Source organism: Solanum stenotomum, chromosome 2 (genome assembly GCF_019186545.1).
Source record: "Solanum stenotomum isolate F172 chromosome 2, ASM1918654v1, whole genome shotgun sequence".
Taxonomy (NCBI): Eukaryota; Viridiplantae; Streptophyta; class Magnoliopsida; order Solanales; family Solanaceae; genus Solanum; species Solanum stenotomum.
Genome location: NC_064283.1, coordinates 5,415,673 through 5,428,781, shown reverse-complemented (window position 1 = coordinate 5,428,781; position 13,109 = coordinate 5,415,673). Strand labels below are relative to the sequence as shown.

Here is a 13,109-nt window from a genome sequence, read left to right as displayed (position 1 = left end):
AATATTTTAATTAAATGCATGTGAGACTAATACATTAACCTTTCTAAATTCCAATTCATAAACTAAGATTATTCATACTATATTACAATAATATCAATTATAATAAAATCTTGTCTTCCAACACAAGATTCACGTTCCAACGTATATTACGAGTCTACCAATTTTAGTGACTTCCAAATATGAATTTAAGAGGGAGGTTGGACGTGTGGTCCTCCATTTATATCACTTACAAATACAAATTGAAGGAAGTCCATTTCACGCAGTTTACTATCACATGAAAGTTAAACTACTTTTTCCCAACTCGCACGGCAATTTCCTTCTCTTCTTTGAGAGACGGACCCAAGGAATTACGAGTGTCGGGGGCATCACTATATTTAATATAAATATTCTGCTTTTCCTTCGGATAGTATAGACATATCAATTTCAATACAAAATTTGAGGTGAACTTTTTGAAAACTAAAGAAAAAAAAAAAGCAATTAAGAGAAAACTGGACTATAATTACTAGAATGTCAAAAAAAATAGAATTTGAAAAATTTCTAGTCAAAAATCGAACCTAGGTAAGACCACCAAATGTCCATCCATAATCATACCGGATTTTGTTGAATTTTGGACGAGATCAGCCAAGAAACTTAGATGTCAAAGTAGGAGTAGTTGAAATCTCCCTTCTGCAGTGACTGTAACATTGATTGTAGAGATTGATGGTGAATGTTGAATAACGTTTTAAGATAATTACTCGACAAATTATTATGATAATGACTAGTAGATATAAACAATACTAGTAAATGCCGTGTCCCAAAGGCATGTCAATTGTCAAGTAGTAGTAATTAACACAATTTAATTCATGAGTGTGAAACAACACCTGAAGTCTAAAATCTAACTATTGTGGGTGATATATAGGCCACACAACTTAAACTTAGGCATCAAGGCATAGTAAATGGGAACTGTTTTCTTCCTACTAATTTTCCTACTGTCTTTCTACTATTGTATACCCAAGATCATTTCCACTACAACAAATGTAATCACGACAAATCAGTCAATTGCAGATGGTGAAACTGTTGTTTCATCAGGTGGAACCTTTGAGCTGGGATTTTTCAGCCCCAATGATTCTACAAAGCGATACATTGGGATATGGTACAAGCAAATTCTTCCTCATATGCAAACAGTTGTATGGGTTGCAAACAGAGAGAAACCACTCACCAATACATCTTCAGTCGTTTTGAAGGTTAACAAGTGGGGAATACTTGCTCTTCTCAATGGCAAGAATGAAATGATATGGTCCACGAACACCTCAAGATCAGTCCAAAATCCAGTTGCAGTGCTTTTAGATTCTGGTAATCTTGTTGTCAAAGATGCAAATGATGACAATCCAGAAAATTTCCTCTGGCAGAGCTTCCATTTTCCAACTGATACGCACTTGCCTGAAATGAAACTTGGGAAGAATTTTAGAACTGGCCATGAGGTTTACCTTTCAGCATGGAAGAACGATAATGATCCAGCTGCAGGTGAATTCACACGTCACATTGATCCTACTGGATATCCACAAGCCCTCATCAAAAGTGGCACAAGTGTAGCGGCTCGTATAGGACCATGGAATGGTTTACGATGGAGTGGATCACCCATACCACTACTAGAATGCTGCTTTTTTCAATTTATTTTCAATGAGGAGGAGGTTTACTATAGCTTTACACTCATTAACAGCTTGGACTTAACAAGACTAGTCCTGACTAGCAATGGTTATATACAACATTTAAAGTGGATGGATTGGACAAAGAGATGGCATATTTACTACAATTTACCAGCGGATTATTGTGATACACATAGCCTATGTGGTGCCTATGGGAGCTGTGACATAGATGATACACCGGTTTGTGGATGTTTGGAAAAGTTTGTAGCTAGATATCCACAACAATGGGAAAAGGGAGATTGGTCTGAAGGGTGTGTTCGGAGGACACCCTTAAATTGCAAAAAGGAACATGTATTTATAAAATATTCTGGAATCAAATTGCCAAATACTAAGTACTCTCAGTATAATAAAACCATGACACTCAAAGGGTGTAGGCAAGTATGCTCCAGGAACTGTTCTTGCACAGCTTATTCAAGTCTAGATATAAGCAACGGAGACAAAGGTTGCTTGTTTTGGTTCGGGGAATTGATTGACATCCGAAAGCTGTCTGAAAGAGGGCAAGACATTTACATCAAGATGGATTCTTCAGAGCGAGGTAATAACTTGTTTAAGAAATTTCCCATGATGTGTTTCTTACACTTAGTGGCCTATCTCGATTTACCATGGCTAATTTAAGAAATTGATTGCAGAATCTGAGGCAGGTTCAAAAAGAAATAAGGCAATGATACTCACACTCATGAGTTTCTCATTGTTGATGGCAATGATTCTGCTAAGCCTGATTTTTTTGTTGCACAAACGGAAAAAGAAGAAGAAACTGCTACTCAAAGAAGATTTTGCACTGCAAATGTTCCAATTGTCGACATTAACAAGAGCCACAAATAACTTTTCGCTCAACAACAAGATTGGAGAAGGTGGATTTGGAGCTGTTTACAAGGTATATAGTGCAAATTTGTTTGTAAAGTAACTAGTTTATGCTCAAGATTAGAGTGTTGGAGAAGATTTTAATTCTGCAATGTTCTCGTCTTTGTAAAATTTCTGTTTTGCTATTATACAGTTTGTAAAGAAATGAACCTTGCGTAACTCAACCCCAAAAGCTAGCTTATGAGGGTAGCATTGCCTAAACCATATAAAGAGTCCGAATTCTCCTCATCCCACCAACGTGGGACTCAAAGACCCCGTCTCACACTGGACATCTAGAGAACAATTAATATGGGGGCCCAACGTCGGTAAACCATAAATTGGGATGGGCTTAGCTCTAAAACCACGTAATGAAATGAACCTTGGGCTTAACTCAACTCAAATGCTAGCTTATGAGGGGAGGATTGCCCAAGATCATATAAGGAGTCCAAATTCTCCTCATCCCACTGATGTGGGACTCTAACACATTTGCCATTTCTAGGGATTGCTGGAAGAGGGGCAAGAAATTGCCGTGAAGAGACTGTCAAGGACTTCCATGCAAGGAATTGATGAGTACAAGAATGAAGTTATCTATATTGCCAAGCTTCAGCATCGAAATCTTGTGAGACTTCTGGGCTGCTGCATCCAAGGGGATGAAAAGATGTTGATCTATGAATACATGCCTAACAGAAGCCTGGATTCGTACATATTTGGTTTGGATTTCTAACCTACTACACAAGATAAAATGAGTAATACTTTGATCTATTAGTCATAACCTGAAAGAAACTGCTAACGAGAAAACTTATTTTGTAGATCAAACAAAGAAAAAATTACTTGATTGGCCAAAGCGTTTCCACATCATCAATGGAATTGCTCGTGGTTTATTATATCTCCATCAAGATTCTCGACTACGAATTATTCACAGAGACCTTAAAGCAAGCAATGTTTTACTAGATATAGAAATGAATCCAAAGATATCAGACTTTGGCATGGCCAAAAGTGTTACAGGAAATGAGATGGGAGCAAAAACACACAATGTAGTTGGGACATAGTAAGAATCTCTAATATTATACAATATACTGTCGTATGACATCTTGCTTTTATTCTCAGGGTGTTATTTTGTTGGCACAGTGGTTACATGTCCCCAGAATATGCAGTAGATGGGATGTTCTCGGTAAAATCAGATGTATTTAGCTTTGGCGTCTTGTTGTTAGAGATAGTGAGTTGCAAGAGAAATAGAGGATTTGTCCATCAAGATCACAACCTTAACCTTCTCGGTCATGTAAGCACTGTATAACCTTCTCGGTCATTCTTTTCTTTACAATAATAGAATTTGTCATGATTCATAATATCTAAACTCAAACAGGCATGGAAGCTTTACAAAGAAGATAAGTCCTTGGAACTAGTTGATGAGCAGCTGGCTGATTCTTGCAATATTTCTCAAGTTTTGAGGTCAATCCAAGTGGGTTTATTATGCGTGCAACAACATCCAGATGATAGACCAAGCATGTTTTCTGTGGTTCAGATGTTGGCTAATGAGAGTCTACTTCCAAAAGCAAAAGAACCGGGATTTTTCATAGAACGAGACGTATTTGGTGAAGAGAAATCAGGATCGCAGACAGGAAGTTCAAAAAATGATGTCACAATCACATTGTTAGATCCTCGGTAGAGTGTGACAAAGTAACTCTTTTTAGTGGCGGAGACATGATTTTTACCAGGGGGTTCAAAATATAAAATAGTAAACAAGCAAAAAACAATTGATGATAAACGGAGGGGCTAACCTTAATCCACTACAATTTAGTTCGCCTCGTCATGCCTTGCTCCATTGAGCCATTCTAAAAAAATTCTTATGCTTTTTTTCTCTTTTCACTTTGCAGTGTTTAGACCTTTTTGTTCTTTCATCTGAATTAGTGCAACTCATTTTGATGTCAATAAACTGCATTCACCCCAAAAAGTAGTGAGTGCATTCTTTTACGTCACATAAATTGTCATATTGCATTATACCCCTAGTAAGATCATATAAAATTCTCAACAAAGTCACTTTTTGAGAAAGAATCATATTTTCTTTGAATAAACTATTTCAATAACCAAATGTTGACCATTCAAAACCCAGCATAACGTGAGGCCAAAAGACTTTTCACTAACTCTACTAAAATGAAGCAATATATTTTGAACCATTTCAAAACCCAGAGAAGTCCTTAAAGGGTGAGACCACTCTAATCAGAGATAAAAATATGTAATGATACCTCAAATGAACTGCGCATTTTCCACTAGCGAAAGACACTGCTCTCTAATTTCTATTCTTTGTTATTTGTATCGAACTTATATGTTCCAAAGGCGAAAGTCATTCTTCTGATTCAATAGAGCGATAACTACACTACCCTCTCGAATTATTTCATTTTTTTTTAATGAAAATTGGAATCAATCAGAAAGAAACTTTGATATACCAACTATAAATTATTATTTTTGTAAAGAACAAATAAGAAAAGGCAGAAAGTAGTTTCAAAAGAATGAAATCAGATTCGTTTCTTCTTAAATAAAGTTTAATCTATAAGTGAATGCAAATTAACTCAAACGAGTACACATGTAATGTAGAATCTGAAACAAACTCGAATTCTCAACACAAATATCCAAACATTATATAATAAGATAGCCAAATTACAATAACAACACTTGAATTACTCCAAATTACATTAACAACACTTGAATTACAAGGAGAAGTACTGAAATATCAAGTAACTAGAGATAGAGATAAGAATGGGAATGAGAAGTTAAGACTTTAAAAAGAAGATGAGAGGAACAGACGGTTTCTTCATAATACGCATAACTCTTCTGTCTAATCCCTATTCCTATTTAACTATTGATAATTGGGCCTGGATCCCAAATAAAACCTTCTAGTATTTTACTCGGCCCAATAATTCCATCTAAATCAGCCCCATTCACCACTTCTAACACATAAGCCCGTACAAAGTCTACTTGATTCACAACAATACCCCCATCCTGAATTAGAACCTTGTCCTCAAGGTTCGGATAGAACAATATGGATATCATAGGAGCGAACTTGTTAAGACTTGGATATATGTTAGGAGTTGCTTTAACAAGTATTCTGTCTTCTTTGTCTTCCCGGGCAATCCTTTGGAGGGAATATATTAATAGCCACCTAACTAAGGCAATATCAAACGTGACATTCTCAGCAACATTTGCATTGCTAAATATTACAGTATGAGGTGAAAATACATCAATACAGACTGAAGGAAATTCCAATGACAACGTTGCTTCCATTTCGTTTTTAGTCAATACACTGATGTACTGGTTAATGTGGTTCAATATTGTATCCACATTATGATAAGCAACTTCAAGATGAGACCATGCAAATGTAATATATGTCCAGACAAAGGCATTAGCACTTGCCATTAATATACCACATGGGGTTGGATAAAAGCAATAACTTTTTAAAAATTCAAGCTTTGCACATGCTGGATAGAAACATGAAACAAGGTTCTGAATATTGCTCAGTCCATGAAAATCTTGATGGACAATTATATGACACATGTTGCATTTGATTTTATTGTTATCGTCCAAATCCTCAACCCATCTATATATACCACATCGCTCTGTAGTCCACCTTGCAAGAACAGGCTCATGCTTTTGTCTTACGATTTCAAATATTTGTTGGTGATCTAATTTCTGAGAATTCCAACGTCGCACCACTCTCTTCTCAATTCCACCACCAACAAGGAAAGATTCTCCTTGATGCACAATTAGTGCGCAAACTGGTCTCTTAAGTTGCTTTGCATTCACAAGCTGCCAATGTATTCCAGGATCCCATACATGTAAAATTATACCATTTCCAACTAAATTGCTTCGAGAAACCAAACATTTAAGGTCATAACCATCACATTCAACAAGTTCAGGACACATGTCCAAGGAAAAAATAATATAGCAGCCAACATAGTCCCGACCATCATTAGTAACTTTACTCATAAGCATGGCATGATTGAAAGTGGAAGGAATAGAAAGCATCACCTCCCAACGTAGAGCAAGCCCGAAAGGGTAAGCAAATAATTGATTCCAGCGATCATCCAAAGCTTTGCGAATATTAAAAATGGAAAGGTTACAGGGAGTAGATACTATAGAATTAATCCAGAATGAATGCTTATCTGCATTTGCAATCACAAGTTCTATAGGTTTGTTTATGATGGAAACAATTTCTTCTTCATCATTCTTGTCTTCATTTTTAACATCATCACCACAACTATTTACCTTTGAGATAGAACTTACCAGATTATTAGGGGGAATGAAAAGTTCAATAGGCTTGCTAGATGTACCGAGAGAATGTGCATCTTTGTGCCTATCAGACGATTCACCAAATACCTTGCGCGCATTGGTATTGCTTTTGCATCCCGATTGTTCACTGTGATGTTGCCATAAAAGTGAGTTAGTTATGTTGCTCCATCGTGGATGGACATATGTGCAGCCTGGGAATAGTACATCTGACTCACCGAATCTATCCTCACAACAATTTTGGTACTCAATCACATATGGTAACTGTCCGAGATTGGTGAATTTCCCTTCTGTGGACTCGTATTCTTTCTGTTTAAATCGAATTCTCACCTTATCAGCGAAATGCAGCCAATCAATTAATTGATTATTCCGAAATAGCCATTGGTACCATTTCAATGCTTCACCGTCAAGGTAGAACGACGCCACATTAAGCTTTTGATCTTCCTCAATTTTATAGAAATCAAAATAATGTTCCGCTTGAACTATCCAAGCCTCCGGATTCTTGCCTCTAAACTGCCATAATTTGGGGTTCGTAACTGTATTTTGGGTTCAAAAGAGGTCATAGCCTTTCCCCCAAAACCTCCAGCAACATCGAACGAAATTCAGTGAGATCCTTACGGATAGAATCCTTCATCTCTTGTATTGAATCACGAATTGAATCATCAACAGAAGCCTTGAGTACTCTATGGTCCTCCATTAGAGAAACCTCTGGAGGAAAGCACCAATGAAACAAACTCGAATTCTCAACANGTATTGAATCACGAATTGAATCATCAACAGAAGCCTTGAGTACTCTATGGTCCTCCATTAGAGAAACCTCTGGATGAAAGCACCAATAAACAAACTCGAATTCTCAACACAAATATCCAAACATTATATAATAAGATAGCCAAATTACAATAACAACACTTGAATTACAAGGAGAAGTACTGAAATATCAAGTAACTAGAGATAGAGATAAGCCTTCTAATATTTTACTCGGCCCAATAATTCCATCTAAATCAGCCCCATTCACCACTTCTAACACATAAGCCCGTACAAAGTCTACTTGATTCACAACAGAATCACTCCACCAACAATTTTCCCCAAATATCAAAATCATGAAAGTAGCAGCAAAGAAGTATACCAAAATATGGATCCCTAGCGTTACAACGGAGAGGCGACTGCCGGAGATGGAGTCTGGAAAGGGAGACTTCGGTACAGGAGCCTGAAAGTCTCAAAGTAAAGCGCCATTAATTTGTGGCTTAAAGCTTCGTCCCTGTGACGGAAAAAAGAGCATCAGTGAAAAACATTATATTTATTTATATATAAAATATAAAAAAGAAACGGAAAAGCTATAAAAAAAAATGTCCCTTATTTTAAAAGTCCAAAAATGTACCATTAATAATTTGATACAAAAATAAATATAAAATTTCATTTCGGTAAATTTAACAAAAAAGATCATACTCCCTCCGTTTACAAAAAGAATCACCTCACTTCCTTTTTAGTTTGTTTAAAAAAAGAAGAATGACTCTTTTCTTTTTTGACAATATTTTAATTTTAGTTTTACACATGACATATTTAAGGCTACAACATCAAAAGACAATTTTATATATTTGACGTAATTTTAATTTAGAACTACAAAATTAAAAAGTTTTTTATTTGCTTAAATTTTGTGTCAAGTTATATTAAGTCATTCTTTTTGATATAGAAGTATATATTGATGGGTGATCTAGGTGAAATATAAAAAAAATGAGTAAATTTTGAGTAATAAAATAAAGTTGATTAGTTTTCTAACATTCTGTTTGGATCATTGTTACCCATTGTTTCATAATGTACTGTATTATATTGTACTCTATTGTATTGTACTGTATGGTAGATACAATGTTTGACTAGATTGTATTGTTTGTTGTTGTTTAATAACAATTTTATTGTTTGGTTTGACTGTATTGTATTGTATTGTAATTTATAAATTTACTAAAATAGCCTAAATTATTCTAGGGTAGGAGGTTTGACTAGAATTAAATAATATATGGTAAAAGGTAAAAAAGTATTATGAAATATTATGTCATGATATAATTGAAAAAAGAAATTAAGTAACAATAGAAACACACCAAATCAGTTGTTCCATAAAATTGGGGTTTTCATTGTTACGTAACAACGAAATTTAACAATACAATACAATACAATACATTTTAAGTAACAATCAAAACAAACATTGTAGGTATGATAACGATACAATACAATACAATGGGTAACAATGATCCAAACAGAGTGTAAGTGAACTATCTTGATTCCTATGTTGTTCGGTAACACCATATAAGATATTATCTCCGACTTTATTAAGACTTAGGCCCGTATGTCGCTCACTCGCTTGTATTCTCCTCAAAAGTCAGGTCTTTTTGGAATGGACATAGACTTCTTATACTAATTAATTGCGCAGAAAATGACTTATCATATTAACATCACAATCATGAAATTTCTATCTTGTTTTCTTCCTAAATGGTCCATTTTTTTTTAATTAAATGTTGCCGTTGTCCAGACGCTGTTTTTAAAAAATGAATATTTACATCTTTTTTTTTTTTTTTTCTTTCAGAGCCTGTGAAGTATGAATGACTATAAATATTCAAAAATGTGCTACGGAATTTCAACACTGCAACATCACATTAGGTGAGTTTGGCTCTAAAGACAAAATAATCATAGTCAATAAATAGGCGACCAAAGACTTAGGTAACATCAATAATGGACGCTAGCTAGTTTCTTGTATTGTCTTTCTACTCTTCTTTTTCCAAAATGGGAACAGAGTTTCTCATCAATTCCAATTTTTATGNTTTTTTTTTTTCTTTCAGAGCCTGTGAAGTGTGAAAAACTATAAATATTCAAAAACGTGCTACGGAATTTCAACACTGCAACATCACATTAAGTGAAATTTGTCTCTAAAGACAAAATCATAGTCAATCAATAGGCGACCAAAGACTTAGGTAACATCAATAATGGACGCTAGCTAGTTTCTTGTATTGTCTTTCTACTCTTCTTTTTCCAAAATGGGAACAGAGTTTCTCATCAATTCCAATTTTTATGTAAAATTTGTTTAAGAGCCTTACAAACTTCAACTGCCCGTCTACAACCGCCATTGTTAACGACTATTCAAACGGAATAAATATGGTGCCGTGTCCCAAAGGATCATATGGAATAAATGCAAATTTCATAAATGTATAGCTGATCAAACGCTTAGACCTCAAGGCATATCTATGGAAACTTGTTTCTTCCTACTTTTTCTGTTGGCTTTCTGCTCTTCTATACACAATAATTTTTCTACAAACTTAATCACTACAAATCAATCCATCATAGATGGTGAAACTATTGTTTCAAACGGTGGAACCTTTGAGCTGGGATTTTTCAGCTCCAGCGGTTCCTCAAATCGATATATTGGGATATGGTACAAGCAAATTCTTTCTCATGTACAAACGGTTGTATGGGTTGCAAACAGAGAGAAACCACTCACCAATACATCTTCAGTCGTTTTGAAGGTCACCAAGCCGGGAATACTTACTCTTCTTAACGACAAGAATGAAACTATATGGTCCACTAACACCTCAAGATCAGTCCAAAATCCAGTTGCAGTGCTTTTAGATTCTGGTAATCTTGTTGTTAAGGATGAAAATGTTGACAATCCAGAAGATTTCCTCTGGGAGAGTTTCAATTTTCCAACGGATACGCACTTGCCTGGTATGAAGCTAGGCAAGAATTTTAGAACTGGACATGAGGTTTACCTTTCAGCATGGAAGGAAGATAATGATCCAGCTCCAGGTGAATTCACTCGTACCATCGATCCTACTGGATATCCACAGTTACTCACCAAACGTGGCCCAAGTGTATCGGCTCGTATAGGACCATGGAATGGTTTACAGTGGAGTGGGTCACCCATACCTCTACTAGAATGCTGCCATTTCCAATTTGGTTTCAATGAGGAGGAGGTTTACTATGGCTATACACTCATTAACAGTTCGACTATAACAAGACTAGTCCTGACTAGCAGCGGTTATATACAACGTTTGACGTGGGTGGAACGGACAAAGAGATGGCATATTTACTACAATTTACCAGCGGATAATTGTGATACACATAGCTTATGTGGTGCCTATGGGAGCTGTGACATAGATAATACTCCGGTTTGTGGATGTCTGGAAAAGTTTGTAGCTAAATATCCACAACAATGGGAAAGGGGAGATTGGTTAGAAGGGTGCGTACGGAAGACACCTCTAGACTGCAACAAGGAACATGTGTTCATAAAATATTCTGGAATCAAGTTACCGGATACTAAGCACTCTCATTACAATAAAACAATGACACTCGAAGACTGTAGGAAGGTATGCTTCAGGAACTGCTCTTGCACAGCTTATTCAAGTCTAGATATAAGCAACGGAGACAAAGGCTGCTTACTATGGTTTGGGGAATTGATTGACATCAGAAGGCTGTCTGAAAGAGGACAAGACATTTACATCAGGATGGATTCTTCAGAGCAAGGTAAGAACTTGTTTAAGAAATTTCCTTGATGTGTTTCTTACACTTAGTTTTTCAACACATAGAGATGGTATTATGCAAAGTTAGTGGCCTATGTCGATTTGCAGTAGCTGACTTAAGAAATTGATTGTAGAATCTGAGGCAGGTTCAAAAAGAAAGAAGGCAAAGATACTCACATTGAGTTTCTCATTGTTGATGGCAATGATTCTGCTTAGCCTGATTTTGTTGTTGTACAAACGGAAAAAGAAGAAGAAACTGCAACACAAAGAAGATTTTGAGCTGCCACTGTTCCAATTGTCAACCATAACAAGAGCCACAGATAACTTTTCACTCAACAACAAGATTGGAGAGGGTGGATTTGGACCTGTTTACAAGGTACACAATGCAAATTTGTTGGTAAAGTAACTAGTTTATGCTCAAGATAAGAATGTTACAGATAATTTTCATTCTATAATATTCTCGTCTTTGCAAAATCTATGTTCTGCTATTATACATTTTCAATTTCTAGGGAGTGCTGGAAGAGGGACAAGAAATTGCTGTGAAGAGACTGTCAAGGACTTCCATGCAAGGACTTGATGAATACAAGAATGAAGTTATCTACATTGCCAAGCTTCAGCATCGAAATCTTGTGAGACTTCTAGGCTGCTGCATCCAAGGGGAAGAAAAGATGTTGATATATGAATACATGCCTAACAAAAGCCTGGATTCATACATATTTGGTATGGATTTCTAACCTACTACACAAGCTAAAATGAGTAATACTTTGATCTATTAGTCAAAACATTAAAGAAACTGCTGACAAGAAAGCTTATTTTAATTTGTAGATAAAACAAAGAGCAAATTACTTGATTGGCCAGAGCGTTTCAACATCATAAATGGAATTGCTCGCGGCTTATTATATCTTCATCAAGATTCTCGACTACGAATTATCCATAGAGACCTTAAAGCAAGCAATGTTTTGCTAGATACAGATATGAATCCTAAAATATCAGACTTTGGCATGGCTAGAAGTGTTGCAGGAAATGAGATGGGAGCAAAAACACGCAATGTGGTTGGGACACAGTAAGGATCTCTAATATCATACAATGTACTCTCATATGACATTTTTCTTCTTTAATTCTTTTGGTGTTGTTTTGTTGGCACAGTGGGTACATGTCCCCAGAATATGCAGTAGATGGGATCTTCTCGGTAAAATCAGATGTTTTTAGTTTTGGTGTCTTGTTGTTAGAGATTGTGAGTTGCAAGAGAAATAGAGGATTTGTCCATCAAGATCACAACCTTAATCTTCTCGGTCATGTAAGCACTGTATAACCTTCTCGGTCATTCTTTTCTTTACAATAATAGAATTTGTCATGATTCATAATATCTAAACTCAAACAGGCATGGAAGCTTTACAAAGAAGATATGTCCTTGGAACTAATTGATGAGCAACTAAACAATTCTTTCCATATATCTCAAGTTTTGAGGTTAATCCATGTGGGTTTATTATGCGTGCAACAAAATCCAGCTGATAGACCAAACATGTCTTCTGTGGTTCATATGTTGGCTAATGAGAGTCTACTGCCAAAAGCAAAAGAACCGGGATTTTTCACAGAACGAAACATATTTGATAAAGAAAAATCAGGATCGCAGACAGGAAGTTCAAAAAATGAAGTCACAATCACATTGCTAGATCCTCGGTAGAGTGTAAACAAGAAAACTATTTTGACTTGTGTGCACATGAATAGTAATTTTAGAAATAGCATAGAAGTTTGATTCTTGACTAATATAACAACATCTATATTAAACAGCAATTTGGAT

General features: G+C 35.8%; 1 protein-coding gene across 1 annotated transcript in view; it reads left to right on the top strand.

The window, feature by feature from the left end:
* Positions 1 to 13,109, top strand: part of LOC125854748 (uncharacterized) — a 27,531-nt gene extending 14,422 nt beyond the window's left edge. The window contains exons 2-12 of the mRNA XM_049534324.1: positions 2,315 to 2,559; positions 3,025 to 3,235; positions 3,336 to 3,573; positions 3,654 to 3,804; positions 3,889 to 4,187; positions 9,928 to 11,312; positions 11,443 to 11,684; positions 11,818 to 12,028; positions 12,134 to 12,371; positions 12,455 to 12,605; positions 12,690 to 13,109. Of these exons, the coding sequence (XP_049390281.1) occupies positions 2,315 to 2,559; positions 3,025 to 3,235; positions 3,336 to 3,573; positions 3,654 to 3,804; positions 3,889 to 4,187; positions 9,928 to 11,312; positions 11,443 to 11,684; positions 11,818 to 12,028; positions 12,134 to 12,371; positions 12,455 to 12,605; positions 12,690 to 12,992 (3,674 nt within the window). The 3' untranslated portion in view covers positions 12,993 to 13,109. The remainder of the gene's footprint in view (positions 1 to 2,314; positions 2,560 to 3,024; positions 3,236 to 3,335; positions 3,574 to 3,653; positions 3,805 to 3,888; positions 4,188 to 9,927; positions 11,313 to 11,442; positions 11,685 to 11,817; positions 12,029 to 12,133; positions 12,372 to 12,454; positions 12,606 to 12,689) is intronic.